The sequence below is a fragment of the Rhinoraja longicauda genome, chromosome 29, assembly GCF_053455715.1.
Source record: "Rhinoraja longicauda isolate Sanriku21f chromosome 29, sRhiLon1.1, whole genome shotgun sequence".
NCBI lineage: Eukaryota > Metazoa > Chordata > Chondrichthyes > Rajiformes > Arhynchobatidae > Rhinoraja > Rhinoraja longicauda.
Window position 1 is genome coordinate 19048852 of NC_135981.1, and position 23049 is coordinate 19071900.

The 23049-nt window shown below is 46.7% G+C and overlaps 1 protein-coding gene across 1 annotated transcript in view; it reads right to left on the reverse strand.

Annotated features, from left to right (window-relative positions):
* Positions 1-1843: 1843 nt before the first annotated feature.
* The window catches only part of LOC144607563 (beta-1,4 N-acetylgalactosaminyltransferase 2-like), a 77196-nt gene continuing 55990 nt past the window's right edge, over positions 1844-23049 (reverse strand). Inside the window, exons 9-11 of the mRNA XM_078424458.1 lie at positions 20696-20836; positions 4632-4854; positions 1844-2049 (exon numbers count right to left, since the gene is read on the reverse strand). Of these exons, the coding sequence (XP_078280584.1) occupies positions 1844-2049; positions 4632-4854; positions 20696-20836 (570 nt within the window). The remainder of the gene's footprint in view (positions 2050-4631; positions 4855-20695; positions 20837-23049) is intronic.

Here is a 23049-nt window from a genome sequence, read left to right on the forward strand (position 1 = left end):
GAGGATAAAGAAGGGAGATTGAACTTTTTTTCGCCTTCCATCACAGTGAGGAATGTGGAGGAGTCACTGTGGTGGATGTTCATGTTAAAATGTATTTTGTGTCCTGTTGCTTTTTATTGTTATTACTGTATGGCAAATTACATTCCTCTTTTGTTGCAAAACTTACTTGGCTAATAAAGTGTGATTGTGATTCCACAGTATTCCCCAGCCCCTGTATTTTGTAAAACATAATTCACATCTCTATCCCAGTGTCTTCTATGGAAAGCTAACTTTAAATAAGGATTTTAGCAGACCGTGGACCCGATGGGCCCAAACCTCTCCTGCATTGGTGCAGCACCCCCCCCTCCCCCCCCCCCTCTCTTCTCAACTCCCTACCCACTCCCTCCCTCCTCCTCTCTCCCTTCCTCCCACTTCCCTTCTCCCCCTTTCCCCCCCACTCCACCCCCTACCCTTCCCCTCCCCCCCAAATCCAATCCCCCTTATCCTCTCTCCCTCCACCCCTCTCCCTCCCTAGGAGATAGATTTAAACTTTAAAATGTGAATAGCTTTAAATATATAACACCGATTTCAATAAAACGACTTGCATTATCACTAAAGTGACGATGGTGAGTAAGGTGGGCCTAAAATTGCTGCACTATCGTGTACCGTTTTGCCTGAAGTTTGATCACAAACAAACAAGAGTTCTAGTATATAGATTGTAAAGCACCTTTATTAATTCTATGTCATAGCATGCTTTTACAAAGTTTCTATAGAAAGCTAAAATTAAATTTTAACATTCTTATTCAATGATTGAATATGATCAAATTATACAACCATACAATTGAACAGATTATAAAGATAATTACATGCATAAAATGACATTGCAGTTCAAAATGTTTAGAGTATTATCCAAAACCCCCCATAATCAGTTATTGATTATCAACACAGCAACATAGAAAATAGGTGCAGGAGTAGGCCATTTGGCCCTTCGAGCCAGGCCGCCATTCAATATGATCATGGCTGATCATCCTAAATCAGTACCCCATTCCTGCTTTCTCCCCATATCCCTTGATTCCGTTAGCCCGAAGATCTATATCTAACTCTCTCCAGAACATCCAGTGAATTGGCCTCCACTGCCTTCTGTGGCAGAGAATTCCACAGATTCACAACTGTGTGAAAATATTTTTCCTCATCTCAGTCCTAAATGGCCTACCCCTTATTCTTAAACTGTGACCACCTGGTTCTGAACTCCTCCAACATCGGGAACATTTTTCCTACATCTAGCCTGTCCAATCCTTTAAGAATTTCTATAAGATCCTCTCTCATCCTTCTAAATTCCAGGAATATAAGCCAAGTCAATCCATTCTTTCATCATATGTCAGTCCTGCCATCTCGGGAATTAACCTGGTGAACCTATGCTGCACTCCCTCAATAGCAAGAATGTCCTTCCTCAAATTAGGAGACCAAAATTGCACACAATACTCCAGGTGTGGTCTCACCAGGGCCCTGTACAAATGCAGTAGGACTTCCTTGCTCCTATACTCAAATCCTCTCGCTATGAAGGCCAACATGCCATTTGATATCTTCACTGCCTGCTGGAGGAACAGCATCTCATATTTCGCATTTAAATTCTAACCTTAAAATGAAATCTAATCTGTAGCTGGAGAAAAAAAAACTTGATGTAATCAGCTAAAAGAATCACAATCAATTTTAAAACATTTATTTTGAGACAGATAAACTAATTGTAATTGTGTCCATCATTTTATTGAGTTCATTCTTATTTAGCAATAAAATTAATTAGTTCAAGCAACATTAACAGGTGCAGCACTTTAAATGTCAAACGCAATTGAGTCCCTCAGATTCCTTACCGGGTATAACATTTAAGGTGATTTTTGAAATAGATTAAATCCAAACGGAGTAGGGAATCTTTTCTTTTTAACGTCCTAAAAGTAGCATATTTCTTTTCGACCTCCTGTAGGGATTTCTCTTTTACTCCTCTCACCTGATGGTTAATGTTGACATTTTTGCAAAATCCTACAAGCAAACTTCCAATGCCGTCAATGAAAAATTCTAGGAATGATATGAAAAATATTTTTGTTGATCAATGTTACTATAGAATACAATTCCTTTTCATAGTCTACTTTATTCCAAACTATAGCTCTAGAATATCTAATACACGCTTAAGGTTACCGGTTGTTGATCTTACACAAGACTGTTCTTCAGTAATACAGAATGCCACAATGTGCTCTGCATTCTTTTTTCACCTCATCTACATAAACTGATTTTTATAACCTCCATTTTGGAGATGGACTAATCAATATTTGTGTTTGCCATGTTTTGGTGATTGTGCTTTCTCTTGATTGATTCAAATAGTATTTACAATCCGATTCTGCATAAAACCTCTGGATAATGATGTGTGATTCTTACCGTACTCTTACTGATAGCAAATAAATGTGATGTGTTCATTAAAATTAGACCATATAACTAACACTAAATATTTCTGACTGCTGGATGCAACTTCATTGATTAAAACCAGTGCTTTTATATTGTGGAGGTGCATCCAATACGGTGTAGTGGCACTTCTAAAAATTCAAATGTCATTATCTTACTTTCTGATCATGAGACCCATATGTCTATTAAAGGTGCATACCGACACTTTGTCTAAAAAAAAAAGCACTGCTTAAAACTCATAAATGAGGGTTTTGTTAAGGTTAAAGCAGTACCAGGAATCATTCCATAAGCTGACCTGGAAAACACGATGAATAACAACATGGAAGTGTACTTTGTACAAAATCTTCTGAAGTTCAATCAAGGTGTTGCTGGAGGAGGTGGGAAGTGGGAAAGAAGACTTCGTGTACACTGTGACACAATGGGAGGAGATTGCCTTGGTGGTTAACTTCAGGAAACAATGACCTAAATGTAATGCTACCAAAAGGTCAATGACCACATCTGAAGACAAGGTCTGTGAATGAATCTTCAAATATTGTATTTTAATAATTGCGTCACTTGTAATAATTCCTGCCAATGAAGGTCTGTAGCTGAGGTTTGTATGTTCTATGCAGCTTTACACAGCCAGTCATGCCTTCCTATCGGCTATTTAACCATTCCTACAATATTATACATTGAAACTTTTCCATTGGACATTTGGCGAGACCCTATCACAAAACATTTCTGTAAGCGTTTCGCCAATGGCTAAAGCCCATCCCACTTTGCCTGCTATCAAAGCGGGCATTCAGAAACTACTGATTGAGACCTGTGAAATTACAGGGTGAGGGCCCAGTGCAAATTGGAGGAACAGCACCTCATATTTTGCTCGGGCAGCTTTCACCCCAGCGGAATGAATATTGACTTCTCTACTTCAAGTAACCCTTGCTTTCCCTCTCTTTCCATCCCTCCGCCTTCCCAGTTCTCCGGCCAGTCTGACTGTCCCCATGATTACATTTTATCTCTGTCTGCTTCGTTGTCACCTCTCAGCTAACAATAATCTATTCTACATTTTCCTTGAACTACATCCTTGTTTTTTTTCTCAATTTCACACCTTACTCTTCCTTATCTCTGTGTCTCCCTCTCCCCTGACGCAGTCTGAAGAAGGGTCTCGATCCAAAACATCACCTGTTTCTTTTCTCCAGAGATGCTGTCTGACCCGCTGAGTTACTCCAGCATTTTCTGTCTATCCACTGATTATTGTCGTTGATTTTTGAGGTGGGGGGGTTGTCAATGACAAGAGCTTAATCACATCAGAGAGTAATTCTTTAGGATTTTAAAAAATAAGACAGTTCCCTTTTAAACACCTAGTAGCTCTCAATAACAATTGTGCTGTAGCATACTACTAACCTTTTTTTTCAACCTGTGGTAAATTGAGTAAGATAAATGAGTACCATCAAGTGACCGATGGAAGGTCTTGTCAGAAATCAGTAAAAATAATGGTTCAAAATTAGAAACAAACCCACTTTAAAAAGTTGTCTTCTTTTGTTCAATTGTAAAATATATCAATTATTTTTATAGCAAATGACTGAAAACAAAATGAGTAATTAAAACACAAAATTATTTTTTTAATGGCCTGCCGGCAAGCCGTCAGGTCGCTCGCTATCAGAGGCTGCTGAGCGAAGCAGCAACTGGCTGTGGCTGAAGAGGAAAGATTCCAACTGGGCTGCAAAATGACCAGCAAGAGGGGTAAAAACGGAGGGGAGCGCACCTGGGACGCCAGGTGTCGCTGTTGAGCCCTCTGGAGGTGTCGTGGGCCTATCACGAAACACCAAGGAAGGAGGGTGCCCACCTGATGACCCCAATGAAGTCTTTACCCCTACCCCCCACTCAAGAGATCAAGAAGGTGCCAATTATTTGACGGGATTGTAATATCAAGTCCTATAAGCTAAAAAAAAAATGCTAATGGTCAGGATTGAACCCGGGGCTCTGGCACTGTGAGACGGCAGCTCTACCAGCTACACCAGTGTGCTGTCCTTGTCTGGTGAAAAGTCAGTAGTTCTGTGGGAATCAGGTCATATTAAATGAAATATGTCTGCCACTTCATTCACCAATCTTCTTGATAAACTGAATAATTTAAAATAACTATCCATGCAGATAAATAAACAATTAAAACCTGGCTAATCCAGTCAGAATTGCCAGTGTGAACATACAGTGATATAAATTACCTGTATGAGCTACTCTTGCCATACGAGGATCAAAACCAACACCCCATACTTTTTCTGTCTTGGCCAGGAAAAAGTTCACCACAACGCTGGTAACCTCACAGCTTGGAAATCCATCCAGTGGGTGAAAACCACCTCTCTGGGTAATCATACAGTCCCCCTCATCATCTCCTTCTTCGTACCAAAGCTTGAACGTGAAGTGATTCCCTTGCACAGGGGCACCAACCTGTGGGAAATAAGATTTATTATTAGCTGATATGGTGGACTTAAATGTATTAAAAATATTGTAGCCTGGATATTTGTGTTTGTGTTGGTGTTTGTGTTGTTATTTGTGAGCGGAGCACCAAGGCACATTCCTTGTATATGCACATACTTGGCCAATAAACCTATTCATTCATTAACAAAATGCTGGAGTAACTCAGCAGGTCAGGCAGCATCTCGGGAGAGAAGGAATGGGTGACGTTTCGGGTCGAGACCCTTCTTCAGACTGATGTCGGGGGTGGGACAAAGGAAGGATATAGGTGGAGACAGGAAGATAGAGGGAGATCTGGGAAGGAGGAGGGGAAGGGAGGGACAGAGGAGCTATCTGAAGTTGGAGAAGTCGACGTTCATACCACCGGGCCGCAAACTGCCCAGGCGAAATATGAGGTGCTGCTCCTCCAATTTCCGGGGGCCTCACTATGGCACTGGAGGAGGCCCATGACAGAGAGGTCAGACTGGGAATGGGAGGGGGAGTTAAAGTGCTGGGCCACCGGGAGATCAGTTGCGTTAATGCGGACCGAGCGCAGGTGTTCAGCGAAGCGATCGCCGAACCTGCGCTTGGTTTCGCCGATATAGATGAGTTGACATCTAGAGCAGCGGATGCAATAGATGAGGTTGGAGGAGGTGCAGGTGAACCTCTGTCTCACCTGGAAAGAATGTTTGGGTCCTTTGATGGAGTTGAGGGGGGAGGTAAAGGGACAGGTGTTGCATCTCGTGCGGTTGCAAGGGAAAGTGCCCGGGGTTAGGGTGGTTTGGGTAGGAAGGGACGAGTGGACCAGGGAGTTGCGGAGGGAACGGTCTCTGCGGAATGCAGAGAGGGGAGGGGATGGGAAGATATGGCCAGTGGTGGGGTCCTGTTGTAGGTGACGGAAATGTTGGTGGATGATATGTTGGATCCGCTGGCTGGTGGGGTGGAAGGTGAGAACGAGGGGGATCCTGTCCTTGTTGCGAGTGGGGGGATGGGGAGCAAGAGCGGAGCTGCGGGATGTAGAAGAGACCCTAGTGAGAGCCTCATCTATAATGGAGGAGGGGAAGCCCCGTTTTCTGAAAAACGAGGACATCTCGGAAGCCCTAGTCTGAAACACCTCATCCTGGGCGCAGATGCAGCGTAGACGGAGGAATTGGGAGTAGGGGATAGACTTTTTGCAGGGGACCGGGTGGGAAGAAGTGTAGTCCAGATAGCTGTGCGAGTCGGTGGGCTTGTAATAAATGTCCGTCACTAGTTTTTCCTCCTGTGATGGAGATGGTGAGGTCCAGAAACGGGAGGGAGATGTCAGAGATAGTCCAGGTATATTTAAGGGCAGGATGGAAATTGGAGGTGAAGTGTATAAAGTCAGTGAGTTCTGCATGGGTGCAAGAGGTAGCACCAATGCAGTCGTCGATGTAGCGGAGGTAGAGTTCGGGGATGGGGCCAGTGTACGTCTGGAACAGGGATTGTTCGACGTACCCGACAAAGAGGCAGGCGTAGCTAGGGCCCATGCGAGTGCCCATAGCTACGCCTCTGATTTGGAGGAAGTGGGAGGAGTCAAAGGAGAAGTTGTTGAGGGTAAGAACCAGCTCTGCTAGGCGGAGGAGAGTGTTGCTCGATGGGGATTGGCTGGTTCTACGGACGAGGAAGAAACAGAGGGCTTCGAGACCATCCTTGTGGGGGATGGAAGTGTAGAGTGACTGGACATCCATGGTGAAAATGAGGGAGTGGGGGCCTGGGAACCGGAAGTTATCCAGGAGATGGAGAGCGTGTGAGGTGTCTTGGACGTAGGTGGGGAGGGATTTGACCAGGGGGGATAGGATGGAGTCGAGGTAGGTAGAGATAAGTTCGGTGGGGCATGAGCAGGCAGAGACAATGGGTCTGCCGGGACAATTGTGTTTGTGGATTTTGGATAGGAGGTAGAATCGGGCCGTGCGGGGCTGGGGAACTATGAGATTGGAGGCACTGAGGGGTAGTTCGCCGGAGTTGGTGAGGTCGGTGATGGTGCTGCTGATGAAGGTCTGGTGTTCATCGGTGGGGTCATGGTCCAGGGATAGGTAGGAAGAGGTGTTTGATAGTTGTCGTCTGGCCTCGGTGCGGTAGAGGTCAGCACGCCAGACTACCACAGCCCCTCCCTTGTCAGCGGGTTTAATTATTAAGTCCGGGTTGTTGCGGAGTGAGTTGAGGGCTGCACGTTCAGGAGGGGAGAGGTTAGAGTTAGTCAGGGGGGTGGAAAATTTGAGGCGGCCGATGTCACGCCGGCAGTTTGAAATAAAAAGTTCTAGTGGGGGTAGTAGGCCATACTGGGGGGTAAAAGTGGAGGGGGTCCGTTGGAGACGGGAGAAGGGGTCATCAGTGCGGGGTCGGGACTCCTTACCATGGTAAAAGGCTCGGAGGCGGAGGCGGCGGAAGAAGAGCTCCACGTCATGGCGGACGCGGAACTCGTTGATGTGGGGGTTTTCACAAAATGCTGGAGTAACTCAGCAGGTCAGGCAGCATCTCGGGAGAGAAGGAATGGGTGACGTTTCGGGTCGAGACCCTTCTTCAGACTGATGTCGGGGGTGGGACAAAGGAAGGATATAGGTGGAGACAGGAAGATAGAGGGAGATCTGGGAAGGAGGAGGGGAAGGGAGGGACAGAGGAGCTATCTGAAGTTGGAGAAGTCGACGTTCATACCACCGGGCCGCAAACTGCCCAGGCGAAATATGAGGTGCTGCTCCTCCAATTTCCGGCGGGCCTCACTATGGCACTGGAGGAGGCCCATGACAGAGAGGTCAGACTGGGAATGGGAGGGGGAGTTAAAGTGCTGGGCCACCGGGAGATCAGTTGCGTTAATGCGGACCGAGCGCAGGTGTTCAGCGAAGCGATCGCCGAGCCTGCGCTTGGTTTCGCCGATATAGATGAGTTGACATCTAGAGCAGCGGATGCAATAGATGAGGTTGGAGGAGGTGCAGGTGAACCTCTGTCTCACCTGGAAAGAATGTTTGGGTCCTTTGATGGAGTTGAGGGGGGAGGTAAAGGGACAGGTGTTGCATCTCGTGCGGTTGCAAGGGAAAGTGCCCGGGGTTTGGGTAGGAAGGGACGAGTGGACCAGGGAGTTGCGGAGGGAACGGTCTCTGCGGAATGCAGAGAGAGGAGGGGATGGGAAGATATGGCCAGTGGTGGGGTCCTGTTGTAGGTGACGGAAATGTTGGTGGATGATATGTTGGATCCGCTGGCTGGTGGGGTGGAAGGTGAGAACCTATTCATTCATTCATGTAACAGTGTGTAATTTGATAATTAGTGAAGTTGCTTATCCAATTTAAATAAATCAACATTTCCCTTAAAATATCACATATAATAGTTTACCAAAAATGATTTAGAGCATCATATGATGGTTACTCCAGCAAAATAAATGTAAATAGTAAAATAAAATTTTGCACTAATATAGTTATGTATGGGGTTTGAGGAGATAGAACCTGAAATGTTGCCTACAGGTCTGATCCTTATACATAAAGGCATGTGTACAATACAACCAGTGGAAAAGTGGTTCATCCTATTGATTTCTGGGATGTCGCAGTTGCCATTGAGAGATTAAACACGTTAGAGACAATCGACAATAGGTGCACGAGTTGGCCATTCGGCCCTTCGAGCCAGCACTGAGCCTTGCTGTACCCCACTAGTCACTGCCTGCCATTCTAAAAGAGACCCGTTAATCCCTACTCTTTGTTTCCTGTCTGCCAACCAATTTTCTGTCCATGTCAGCACCCTACCCCCAAAACCAGGTGCTCTAATCTTGCCCACTAATCTCCTATGTGGGACCTTATCAAAGGCTTTCTGAAAGTCCAGGTACACTACATCCTTTGGCTCTCCCTTGTCCATTTTCCTAGTTACATCCTCAAAAAATTCCAGAAGATTAATCAAGCATGATTTATCCTTCGTAAATCCATGCTGACTCGGGACGATCCTGTTACTGCTATCCAAATGTGCCGCAATTTAGAAACATAGAAAATAGGTGCAGGAGTAGGCCATTCGGCCCTTCGAGCCTGCACCGCCATTCAAAATGATCATGGCTGACCATCCAACTCAGTATCCCGTACCTGCCTTCTCTCCATACCCCCTGATCCCTTTAGCCACAAGGGCCACATCTAACTCCCTCTTAAATATAGCCAATGAACTGGCCTCAACTACCTTCTGTGGCAGAGAATTCCACAGATTCACCACTCTGTGTGAAAAAAAAGTTTCGCATCTCAGTCCTAAAAGACTTCCCCCTTATCCTTAAACTGTGACCCCTTGTTCTGGACTTCCCCAACATCGGGAACAATCTTCCTGCATCTAACCTGTCCAACCCCTTAAGAATTTTGTACGTTTCTATAAGATCCCCCCTCAATCTTCTAAATTCCAGCGAGTACAAGCCGAGTCTATCCAGTCTTTCTTCATATGAAAGTCCTGCCATCCCAGGAATCAATCTGGTGAACCTTCTCTGTATTCCCTCTATGGCAAGAATGTCTTTCCTCAGATTAGGAGACGAAAACTGTATGCAATACTCCAGGTGTGGTCTCACCAATGCCCTGTACAACTGCAGCAGAACCTCCCTGCTCCTAAACTCAAATCCCCTCGCTATGAATGCCAACATACCATTCGCTTTCTTCACTGCCTGCTGCACCTGCATGCCTACTTTCAATGACTGGTGTACCACGACACCCAGGTCTCGTTGCATCTCCCCTTCTCCTAATCGGCCACCATTCAGGTAATAGTCTCCTTTCCTGTTCTTGCCACCAAAGTGGATAACCGCACATTTATCCACATTATACTGCATCTGCCATGCCTTTGCCCACTCACCTAACCTATCCAAGTCACGTTGCAGCCTCCTAGCATCCTCCTCACAGCTAACACTGCCCCCCAGCTTCGTGTCATCCGCAAACTTGGAGATGTTGCATTCAATTCCCTCGTCCAAATCATTAATATATATTGTAAATAGCTGGGGTCCCAGCACTGAGCCTTACGGTACCCCACTAGTCACTGTCTGCCATTCTGAAAAGGACCCGTTTATTCCTACTCTTTGCTTCCTGTCTGCCAGCCAGTTCTCTATCCACATTAATACTGAACCCACAATACCGTGTGCTTTAAGTTTGCATACTAATCTCTTATGTGGGACCTTGTTGAAAGCCTTCTGGAAGTCCAGATATAACACATCCACTGGTTCTCCCTTATCCACTCTACTAGTTACATCCTCGAAAAATTCTATAAGATTCGTCAGACATGATTTACCTTTCATAAATCCATGCTGACTTTGTCCAATGATTTCTCCACTTTCCAAATGTGCTGCTATCCTACTTTTACCTTGAGTTCCCTTAATATCCACTTTGGTGGCAAGAACAGGAAATAATTTCTTCTTTTATAATTGATTCCAACATCTTTCCCACCACTGATGTCAAGCTAACTAGTCTATAATTTCCCGCTTTCCCTCTCCCTCCTTTCTTAAAAATATATTTTTTAAGTTCTTAAACTTAGCTACCCTCCAATCCACAGGAACTGATCCTGAATCTATAGAACATTGGAAAATGATCACCAATGCGTCCATGATTTCTAGAGCCACTTCCTTAAGTACCCTGGAAGGCAGACCATCAGGGCCTGGGGATTTATCAGCCTTCAGTCCCATCAGTCTACCGAACACCATTTCCTGCCTAATGTGAATTTCCTTCAGTTCCTCCGTCACCCTTGGATCTCTGTCCACTAGTACATTTGGGAGATTGTTGGTGTCTTCCTTAGTGAAGAGTACCTGTTCAACTCGTCTGCCATTTCCTTGTTCCCCATAATAAATTCACCTGCTTCTGTCTGTTGTACTTCGTGGTCCGGTACCTGTTGTACCTTTAGTGACTCTGGACGGACCACAAGTACACGTGTATAAAAGGTTACAATGCTGGAGCTCAACTCCAGGCTGTTTATTCCGTGGTCATCTGGATCCAGAGTGACCACCCAATCACACCAACCTCTTATATACGCATTCCTGCACATGCAAACAAAGTAGTCCTTGGGATACACATAGTAGTCCCAGGCAATATCACAACATCCCCCTTGTCTTATAAAAGAAATATATATATATATATCAATAGTCAATCAATAGTCAATAGTCGTTTATTTGTCACATACACATAAATGTGTAGTGAAATGAAACATTACCCGCAGTTAAACAATAAGACCAATAAGAATAATCAATAAAAATGCAATAACACATACAATCACAACTAACACCAAACAAAAAGAAACATCCATCACAGTGAGTCTCCTCCAGTCCCTCCTCACTGTGATGGAAGGCCAAAAATGTATTTTTCTCTTCCCTGCCGTCTTGTCCCACGGTCAGGCTGTTGGAGTTGCCACGTCGGGGCGGTCGGGGCTCCCGATATTGAAGCCGCCGCTGGGCGGTGAAAGGTCAACGGCCTATTTCAGGCCGCGCCGGATGGTGAAAGGTCCGTGGCGGGCCGACCCAAGCCCCGCGATTCGGGGCGGGCGAACACGTTGCCTCTGCCGCTGCCGGAGCTCCCGATGTCGGCCCCCATCCAGGGGTCTGCGGGCTTCCGACGTCCACGCGGCCCGCGCCGGAGCCTCCGGAGACGAGTCGCAGCCGCTCCCGCAGCATCCGCAGGCAGCCAGCGCCGCAGGTGGTGAGTCTGGGCCGCGGGCTCTGCAAACCAGAGCCCCAGGTGGTCCCAGGTGCATGGCCGGTGGTAGGCCGCAACGGGAACGGAGACACGACACAGAAACAAAGGTCACGTCTCCATTCGGGAGAGAGAATTTTACAGTTCCCGTTCCCTCCCACCCCCCCCCCCCCAAAACATAACATACAAACACTACACCATATTAAAACTACAATTCATACAAAAACAACAAAAACACAAAAGACAGACGGACTGCAGGCAAGCCGCAGCTGTGACAACAAACTCTAAACACAAACGTTTTTTTGAAACACCATAAAACATTAACAAATATCAACAGTAACGTGCAGGTTTCTTACTGGCACGTCCCGAGCGTGTCACATAATCCCCATCATCATTACGGGCCGGTCGTTCCTCTGCTTCACATTGGGTCTCAACCCTATCGCTGTCTGGGGGGACACAATGGGGACCAACCCCTGGCTTCTCCAGTGGAAGATCTCTCAACTGCACTCGATTCCTCCTGAACCGATTTCCATTCGGCGTCTCAATAATGTAAGACCTTGACTGGGGTTCGTCGCAGACCGATCTCACTTCTGCTGGAACCCAGACCTGATTCGCTCTATCCAGAACCCGGACCTTCTGTCCAGCGTGCAATGGCAACAAGTCATGTCTCTTGACCGAACTGTCAAACTGTGCCTTCATATTCTGCTTACGCTCCTCAAGTCGCTCAAAGGTCCTCTGCCCTTCGTATGCCTTGTTCATGTCAAGGTTCGTGGGGAGAGGCGTCCGAATCTGTCTTCCAAACATCATCTCCGCCGGTGACGGTAACTTGGAATCAATCGGTGTAGTGCGCAAGTTGAGTAAAGCTGCTGCTACACTCTGTCTTGTTGCCAAGGACTTCTTGATAACAGACTTCACCGTTCGTACCATGCGCTCAGCCAGCCCATTCGACTGAGGGTACCTAGGCGACGACGTTGTATGGGTGATTCCCCATTGCTTGCACATGGACTGGAAAGCTTCACCCACAAATTGTGGACCATTGTCGGAGATGATCTCCGTCGGTGCTCCTAGCAGACCAAACATTGCAGTCACCATATTAGCAACCATGGCACTCGTGGTGCTAGTCAGTCGGTTCACCACCGGAAACTTGGAATGGTAATCCACCATGACAAGATATTGAACGTTGTCAATTTCAAACATGTCCATTGCTATTTTGGTCCAAGGTGTGACTGGTATCTCATGTGGCATGAGTGTTTCCCTCATTTGCTCTGGCATGTGCATCTGGCACGGACTACACCTTCGGACAAGGTCATCAATGTGTTGGTTCATGTTGGGCCAATAGACCATTTGTCTCGCTAGAAGTCTCGTCTTCTCAATGCCTTGGTGGCCAACATGAAGTTGCTGCAAGACATCCTGTCTCAGCGACTCAGGAATGACTACTTGCCGTCCTTTGCAAATGGCCCCATTTGACATGCCCAACTCATCTCGAAAAGACCAGTAGGGCCGCAGGTCGGTAGGTATCTCCTGTAGGGTCGCCGGCCATCCGGAATGGACATACTGCATAACCCTATGCAGTATAGGGTCACGACAAGTTTCTGTCTGCAGCTCCACCCTTTTGAGTTTGCCGAAGTGTATCAAGTCGACATCTAGTGTGTCTTCGATGTTGTCGAAGAAGATGCTCTCTACATGTACATCGAGATCTATGCTCTCTGTCTTCTCCGGATTGGGCAGCCTGCTGAGAGTGTCAGCAATGATCATCTCAGCCCCAGGTCTGTGCTCTATGGTGAAGTTGTATCCTTGCACCTTGATGAGCAACCGCTGCAGTCGGGGTGGGGCACTTGTGAATGGTTTGCCGCAGATAGTGACAAGAGGCTTGTAATCAGTCAGCACCTTAAAATCCCGCCCAAATAGGTACGTATGAAACCTTGTGATTCCAAAAACCAATGCAAGGGTCTCGGGTTCAATATTGGAGTAGTTGGACTGGCATGAAGACAGTGCCTTCGAAGCGTACGCAACAGGCCGTCCTTCCTGCAAAAGGCATGCTCCTACTCCTTTCATTGACGCATCCACCTCAAGGGTGACAGGAGCATCAGGGCGATAGTACTGGAGGACAGATTCCCCCTGTATGCAGCTCTTCAGGTTACAGAACGCCGTTTGGTGGTCTTCTTGCCACAAGAATGGGACATCTTTCTTCAGCAAATCCCTCAAAATGGCGACCAGGTCAGCATACTTTGGGATGTAGGGCGATAAAAAATTCATCATCCCCAGGAACCGTTGTAAATCTTCCTTATCTTGTGGTGTTGGCATCTTATGAATGTCCTGCACCTTACCAAGATCTGGCCGAATGCCTGTGTCTGAATACATTGTCCCGAAGAAGTTGATGGAGTTAGCCTTCACTACGCACTTAGCACTGTTGAAAGCTAGACCTTCCCGGGACGCTGCCTCTAACAGCTTCTGTAGATTATAATCATGTTCTTGCGCTGTGGATCCCACTATGACAATATCATCCGCAATGCAGACGCATCCAGGAACCTGTTCTATGATCGTGTCCATACGCTGCTGGAATATATCCTGACTCACCGACAAACCGAAAGGCAGCCTCTTGTAGCAATACCTGCCAAAAGGCGTGCGGAACGTGGTAAGTTCCTGGCTAGCCTCATCAAGTCGGACAGACCAATAACCCGCTTTAGCATCGAGTTTGGAGAACAATTTCCCATTGGCAAAAGCCGGATTGATCTCCTCAAGTGTCTGGATCTTGTGCGAGCAATGTTTGAGACTTGCATTCAAACGCTTCGGGTCTAGGCATACCCTGATTGACCCATCCTTCTTAACGGAGGTGGTTATTGAACTGCACCAGTCCGTATGGTGAGTCACCTTTCGGATGACTCCATCATCTTCCATCTTGTCCAACTCAGCCCGCAACTTGTCTTTGAGATGGATACTACATTTCCTTGGCGCATCAATGTGTGGTGTGGCCTCCTCCTTGAGATGAAGGGTGGCTGGCCCCTTGAAGTTGCCAATCCGATCAAACTGATTAGGCCACCTCTTCATTAGGTCCCCCACCGAGTTGAAACTGTCTTGCTCCTTCCGAGCATCTGATGGGTGCTCCTCTGTTCCCATAGCATGTATTGTGACAACCTGAAGTTGCTTAATACCTGGGAGGCCTATGACAGCGGATCCTGCCACGTCTACCACGAAAAATTCCTGAGGACACCACATCGACCCTTGGTATCGGCACGAAACGGATATAGTTCCAACACACATGATTTCCGTCCCATTATATGCTGTCAGACGGACTTTGCATGGTCGTAGGTGCTGCTTGTATTTGTCATTGGGATACATGTCTCATATGATCCGAAGGGGAAGAGTATTTCCTCCAGCCCCGGTGTCTATCTTCACCTTCAGTCGATGTTGCCCCTTCATTGACGGGCATTTGATGTTCAACACCGCAAATGCCTCATCACCCATTGGAGGTATCCTGTCCATACCTGAAATGGTGATATTATGGAAACACATATCCGATCCTTCCTCTTGACTGTCACAGCACGATGCATCACCGTCATGGGACTGCTGCTGCACCTCGTCAACTCGCTTGTATTTGCCCCTGGACCATTTAGATGGGCGCACAGGATCCACTTTATTCCTACAGCATTTTGCCCAATGCCCTTTCTTGCCACACTTCTTGCATGTGTCGCGATACGCCGGGCATTGCCTGGGCTTATGAAACAAATCACAGTAGCCACAAGGGTTTTGTCTCTCATCCTGCGACTTCTGTTTCGTCGACCCTCGTGTCTTGACAGCATCAATATGGCTAGACCCGGGCTCTAAATTTGCAATGCACTGTCTGCCCGCTGCAATGGCCTCATACTGCCTGCCTAACGTAAGCACCTCTGCAATGGTGTGACCTTTAGGCTTCTGTATAAGCTCTCGCTGTAGACCTTCATGGGGCGTGGACGTGATTACCAACTCCATGACTCTGTCAGTGAGCTCCTGCTCAGTGAAGTCACACTGGAGACTTTTTTCGCGACACCGGGTCACAAACTGAGCAAGCAACTCCCCTGGCTTCTGGCGATACCGCATCAACTCCAACCTGTGGACCCTGAAATTTACCTTCGTCCTCAGCTGGTCCTCAAAAAATGCCCATATGCACTCCGGTTTGCTCCGATCCTCCACACTCAGACCTGACGCATTCAAACGACGAAGTCCTTCCACTCCCAAAGCGATTTTTATCTTCGTGGCCTGCTTAGATTCCGATGCAACTTCTAAGTCTTCCAGGCACAGTTGCAACTTTTCCTTGAACAGGGAGAACTCAGTGGGGATGTCCAGCACTTGCCAGTTCATTTCAGGTAACCGAGACATATTATTTGCACTATATGGCGGAAACACGGTAACTTGAACAATTATAAACAAAACCAAAAACAACCATATCACAGGACCCCAACCATTGCTATCAGCAAATCTATAGCACTATATGCATTCACAGAAATAAACATACATATACCATAGTATTAAATGCAAACAGTAATCTTGCAGTATTACACACAGATAAGCACACAAAGCAATGTCCAAATCTTCCCTTCAAGAGGCAGACTGGCCGTGTAGATCAGCGTAGCGTAGGCTCTAGATGGGTGAAGGTCGCTGCTCCACTGCGATGATCTGCCTCGCAACGATGGGCCCGCAACGATGGGCTCGCAACGATGGGCCCGCAACGATGGGCTCGCAACGATGCAGCTCCCAGCTGCTGTAACCGCCGTGCGATCGGGCCTCGGCTGCGGTGCGCATTGGCCCCGCCCACAGGTGCTCCCGGCCGCTGCTGCTCAGTCGACGCGTGCTGCCGCTGCCTCGGGCCCAGGGCCTTCCCGACTCACCGGTCGCCGCGCCTGGGGAAAGATGCAGTGCCTCGACCTTACCGGTCGTCGCGCCTCCGTGGGTGTCGGTCCCTCCGGTCGCCGAACTCCCCCGCGATGTCGGGTCTCACCGGTCTCTGCACTCCCCCGCGATGCCAGGTCTCACCGGACTCTGCACTCCCCCGCGATGTCGGGTCTCACCGGTCCCTGTCGGTGACGGTGTCGTCGTCGGTGTGGGCCTTCACACACCTCCCTCAGCAGCTTGCAACGTCCCGTCGGCAGCTCAGCGCTCGCTGACTACAGATCAGGTAAGTGCACATACACGGTAGGCCCTGTCGAGAGGCAATCCAGCGTCCCGTACGAGCTGGAAACTACTCTTTATTTCTGTTTCTTTCCCCTATGGCACTAGTTTAATTATTTTCGTAGTATAATTTTCACCAAAAACTTAAAAAAAAAAAAATTTTAATTAATTTTTTTAATGACTTGTGAACCTTTTCCGCTTGGGTTTCTCTTTACCTTTCTAGGCAAATCACCAAACCGCTGCCACCATGTTGTACTTCGTGGTCCGGTACCTGTTGTACCATTAGTGACTCTGGACGGACCACAAGTACACGTGTATAAAAGGTTACAATGCTGGAGCTCAACTCCAGGCTGTTTATTCCGTGGTCATCTGGATCCAGAGTGACCACCCAATCACACCAACCTCTTATATAAGCATTCCTGCACATGCAAACAAAGTAGTCCTTGGGATACACAAAGTAGTCCCAGGCAATATCACAACACTGTCTTCAAGGGACCCACATTTGTCTTAAAGAGGCTTTTACTATCCTCCTTTATATTCTTGGCTAGCTTATCTTCGTACCTCATCTTTTCTCCCCGTATTGCCTTTTGTTATTTTATGTTGCTCTTTAAAAGAGTCCCAATCCTCTGGCTTCCCGTTCATCTTTGCTATGTTATACTTCTTTTCTCCTTTATTTTATACTGTCCTTGATTTCCCTTGTCAGCCACGGTTGCCTCTTACTCCCCTTAGAATCTTTCTTCCTCTTTGGAATGAACTGATCCTGCACCTTCTGTAGTAATCCCAGAAATACCTGGCATTGTTGTTCCACCGTCTTCCCTGCTAGGGTATCTTTCCAGTCAACTCTGGCCAGTTCCTCTCTCATGCCTCCCTGGTCCCCCTTGCTCAACTGCAATACTGACACTTCCGATTTTCCCTTCTCCCTCTCACATTGTAGATTAAAACATCATATTATGATCACTACCTTCTAATGGCTCTTTTACCTTGAGTTCCCTTATCAAATCCAGTTCATTACACAACACTAAATCCAGAATTACCTTCTCCCTGGTAGGCTCCAGTACAAGCTGCTCTAAGAATCCATCTTGGAGGCACTCCATAAACTCCCTTTCTTGGGGTCCATTACCAAGCTGATCTTCCCAGTCTACCTGCATGTTGAATTCTCCCATAACTACTGTAGCATTACCTTTGCGACATGCCAATTTTAACTCTTGATTCAACTTGCACCATATATCCAGGCTACTGGAGGGCCTGTAGACAACTCCCATTAGGGTCTTATTACCCTTACAATTCCTCAGTTCTGTCCATACTGATTCTACATCTCCTGATTCTATGTCACCCCTTGCAAGGGATTGAATATCATTCCTTACCAACAGAGTGACCCCACAGCCTCTGCCCACCTGTCTGTCTTTTCGATAGGTCGTATACCCCTGAATATTCAGCTCCCAGCCCTGGTCCTCTTGCAGCCATGTCTCTGTAATTCCCACAACATCATACTTGCCAATAGCTAACTGAGCCTCAAGCTCAGCCACTTTATTTTTTATACCTAAGAATATGGCAATTCCCAGTAAATATCTGTAAACAACAGCAGTCCTGACTGACTATCCCATTGGAGATGCTCAGACAATCTTTAATCACTAAATTGTATCATGCACTAAATGTGATCCCTTTATCCTGTACACTGTGGATGGCTTGATTGTAATCACGTATAGTCTTTCCATTGACTGGACAGCATGCAACATAAAAGATTTTCACTGTGTCTCGGTACATGTGACAATAGACTAAACTAACTAAATAACTGGTGGTACACAATCACTGTTGCACTGAAGCTGAGACTAGAAATATTTGAACCTATGATATACTGAGTCGGAGCAGAGATTACCATCGAATGAGTGATGGACAGTCTTGCCAGAGATCAGCAATAATAATGGTCATAAATTAGAAATAAATCAACTAAATAATTGATTTCTTTTATATGGGAGGTTGTGTAGGAAAATAACTGCAGATGCTGGTACAAATCGAATGTATCACAAGATGCTGGAGTAGCTCAACGGGTCAGGCAGCATCTCTGGAGAGAAGTAATGGGTGACGTTTCGGGTCGAGACCTTTCTTCAGACTGATGTCAGGGGAGTTGGCGGGACAAAGAAAGGAGTAGTAGGTGACAGGAAGACAGTGGGAGAACTGGGAAGGGGGAGGGGACAGAGAGGGACAGAGGAGCTATCTAAAGTTAGAGAAATCAATGTTCATACAGCTGGGGTGTAAACTGCCCAAGCGAAATATAAGATACTGTTCCTCCAATTTGTGGTGGGCCTCACTATGACAATGAAGGAGGCCCATGCCGAAATGGTCAGACTGGGAGTGGGAGTGGGAGGGGGAGTTGAAGTGCTGAGCCACCGGGAGATCAGGTTGGTTAAGGCGGACTGAGCGAAGGTGTTGAACGAAACGATCGCCGAGCCTGCGTTTAGTCTCGCCAATGTAGAGAAGTTGACATCTGGAACAGCGGATACAATAGATGAGGTTGGTGGCGGTGCAGGTGAACCTGGAAAGACTGTTTGGGTACTTGGATGGAGTTGAGGGGGGAGGTAAAGGGACAGGTGTTGCCTCTCCTGTGGTTGTTGCAGGGGAAAGTACCTAGGGAGGGGGTGGTTTGGGTGGGAAGGGATGAGTGGACCAGGGAGTTATGGAGGGAAGGATTTCTGCGGAAAGCAGAAAGGGGAGGAGATGGGAAGATGTGGGATCCCGTTGGAGGTGATGGAAATGTTGGAGTATAATTTGTTGTATACGCTGGCTGATGGGGTGGAAGGTGAGGACAAGGGGGACTCTATCCTTGTTACAAATGGGGAGAGGGGGAGCAAGAGCGGAGCTGTGGGATATACCACTACATTGACATCTGCATTGGTGCTACCTCTTGTACCCATGCAGAACTCACTGACTTCATACATTTCACCACTAATTTCCATTCTGCTCTTAAATATACTTGGACCATCTCCGACATCTCCCTATCATTTCTGGATCTGACCATCTCCATCACAGGAGACAGACTAGTGACCGACATCCACTACAAACCTACTGACTCCCACAGCTATCTTGACTACACTTCTTCCCACCCTGTCTCCTGTAGAAAGTCTATCCCCTACTCCCAATACATCCTTCCTTTGACCCGCCTCCTCCCCTGACATCAGTCTGAAGAAGGGTCTTGACGCGAAACGTCTCCCATTCCTTCTCTCCAGAGATGCTGCCTAACCCGCTGAGGTACTCCCCCTATTTGTGATACAATTGATTTATTTTGTTCATTTTGAAAAGTCAGCAATTAATCAATCCATCAATTATTGCTAGTGTATTACAAGATAATAATTTATTATTAGGAATTCCTTATAACAATGTCATAATTTATAATGTCACAATGTCATAATGTCAAGTATGGACAATATTGCCTAAAGTCTTCTTATTTGTCCCTCTGTGCAAAGACCAAACCATCCTCCTCATCTTGTATGATTTTTTTATGTGTGTTTTGTGATAAGGCAATAGCAGATTTTGGCAAACATTATAGAGTTCTCTCCATGTATTAGTGGTGACAATGTCACAACTTAAGGTATGCTGTACACACTCGCTGTTAAATTTTATTTGGTCTTCACGGCGGCAACGCCCTGTGATCTAAGTGGTTTCTGGTACAGATGGAGTGGGCATCTGATAATGCTGCAATTGGTCCTAAACTAGAAAGTTTAGTGCACAGCACGAAAACAGGCCCTTTAGCCCACTTGACCAGTGATCCCCGCACACTTGAACTATCCTACACACGCTGGGGATAATTTACAAATATTTCCGAAGTAATTTAATCTCCAAACCGGTACATCTTTGGAGTGTGGGAGGAAACCCATGCAGTCACATGGGGAACGTACAAACTCCGTAGTCAGGATGGAACACGGGTCTCTGGCACTTTAAGGCAGCCACACTACCGCTGTGCCACCATGCTGCCCTAAAGTAGTTTGGAGAACATTGTAACAAACATAGTTTCTCACTTCTTCCCCTTTCCCACACTGTTGGAAAAAGTGGCCCCTTACCAGATCCAAGTTTGTCTTTTCCAATACTTCCACCAGTTTTTCCAGTTTTGTTTCTTTTGTAAATTCAAAATCATCATCCACCCAAAGAAGGTACTTAGTTGTAACCTGGGATACTGCTAAATTTCTGCCAGCAAACCATCCCTGTGCATCAGAATGGAGGAAAAAATAGATAACTAAATGTTCATAATTATATTTCTCTGACTAATTTTATTATTAAGCAAATAGGAGCATTCTACTTGAAATCATATTAATGATTTTGTTGATCAGTAATTATAGTGTTAAATTCTTTTTTTATTATCTTTGAGTGTTTTCTGCTTATGTATTTATCCTTTGTTTTTGTTAAAATTATCAAAGTATATTTTGACATTTCTGAAAGACTTATCCCCCAATTGTTCTTATATGTAACAAAAATGTAACAAAAACTAAGCTGAAAAGGACTATTTAAACTGTGATTGGGAAGGGAAGTAATTTTATTATCAAAATTCATATTAATATCAAGAATATTGTACAAAAGAACCCCTTGATAAAATGTAAGTATTATTGTTGGCCAAAGTAAACTAGAAATAATTATATGGGCCAAAATATATAGAAACATAGAAAAATAGGTGCAGAAGTAGGCCATTCGGCCCTCAGAGCCAACAACCACCCTTTTCCTAATCTGACATCATTCAGATAATAATCTGCCTGTTCTTGTCATTAAAGTGGATAACCCCACATTTATCCACATTATACTGCAACTGCCATGCATCTGGCCACTCACCCAGCCTATTCAAGTCACCCTGCAGCTTCATAGCATCCTCCTCGCAGCTCACACTGCCACCCAGCTTTGTGTCATCCGCAAACTTGGAGACGTCACATTTAATTTCCTCATCTAAATCATTCATATTTCTTCTTAGGCCCCCTCGGTCATAGCTGACCATTGGTGATGCATCCTAGTTGGCTGCTTGCTCCACACCTCGGCTAGAGCAGCGTCGCTTGTGGCTGAAGAGACCAATGCAGCAATGACAGTCTCTGTCGCAAAGGTCACATTTGTGTGTGGTCTCTGGTCTGTTGACGTTGCTGCGCTCCTTTCTGCGTGCCCGCTTTTCTGCCACTGCGTTCATCAGTTTCTCTTCCCCCGTTTTGAGATGTTGGTTCAGGGTACCTATCCACCTCGTATGGTCAGCTGCAAGGCTCTCCCAGGACTCCACATCGATGTCGAGCACCTTCAAATCTCTCTTGCAGACATCCTTGTAACGTAGCTGGGGGCGGCCGATGGTTCTCCTCCCAGATGTCAGCTCTCCATAGAGGATGTCATTTGGAATATGGCCATCCTCCATGCGGTGGACATGGCCCAGCCAACGCAGCCTGTGCTGCCTGAGTAGAGTGTACATACTGGGAAGGCCAGCGCCAGACAGAATCTCGGCGTTGGACACTCTGTCTTGCCAGGATATACCCAGGATATGGTGGATGCTTCTAAGGTGGAAGGTGTTGAGTCTTCTCTTCAGTCTTTCATATGTAGTCCATGTCTCACTGCCTTTGTCTTCACTGTCAGCTTTGGATTGGTCCACACTCGAGTTGTGAGGCGAGCGAGAGTTGTAGCTGCCTTCCCGATCCTCTGTTCAATCTCTGTGTCCAAGGAGAGGTTGTCAGTGATGGTGGAGCCGAGGTACGTGAACTGATGGACGGCATCGAGTTCGTAGTCGTCGATGGTGATGACAGGCGGTGCCTCTGTATCCTGTCCCAGGACATTCGTCTACTTCAGGCTGATGGTCAGCCCAAAGTCCTTGCAAGCCCGATTGAAGCGGTCCATCAGTGACTGTAGTTCCTGCTGGGTGTGGGACACAGCTGCTGTGTCATTGACGAACAACACGTCTCTGATGAGAGCTTCACGTACTTTTGTCTTGGCTGTGAGGCGGGTGAGGTTGAAGAGCCTGCCATCTGATCTAGTACGCAGGTTGATCCCCTCTGTTGCGGTGCCGAAGGCATGTTTCAGGAGCAGAGCGAAGAAAATCCCAAAGAGTGCGAGTGAGGACGCAGCATTGTTTGACGCCACTGCAGATGTCGAAGGGCTCCGAGAAACTGCCATTAAACTGCACTGTCCCCTTCGTGTTGATGTGGAAGGATTCTATCATGCTCTGCAGTTTTGGTGGGCAGTCGATCTTTGGGAGAGCCTTGAATAGGCCATCTCTGCTGACAAAGTCAAACGCCTTGGTGAGGTCAATGAAAGCAATATACAGGGGCATCCGCTGTTCTCTGCACTTCTCTTGGAGCTGGCGAAGGGAGAAGACCATGTCTACTGTTGGCCTTCCAGCTTGGAAACCGCACTGTGACTCTGGGTAGACACGTTCTGCCAGCTTCTGCAGGCGGATAAA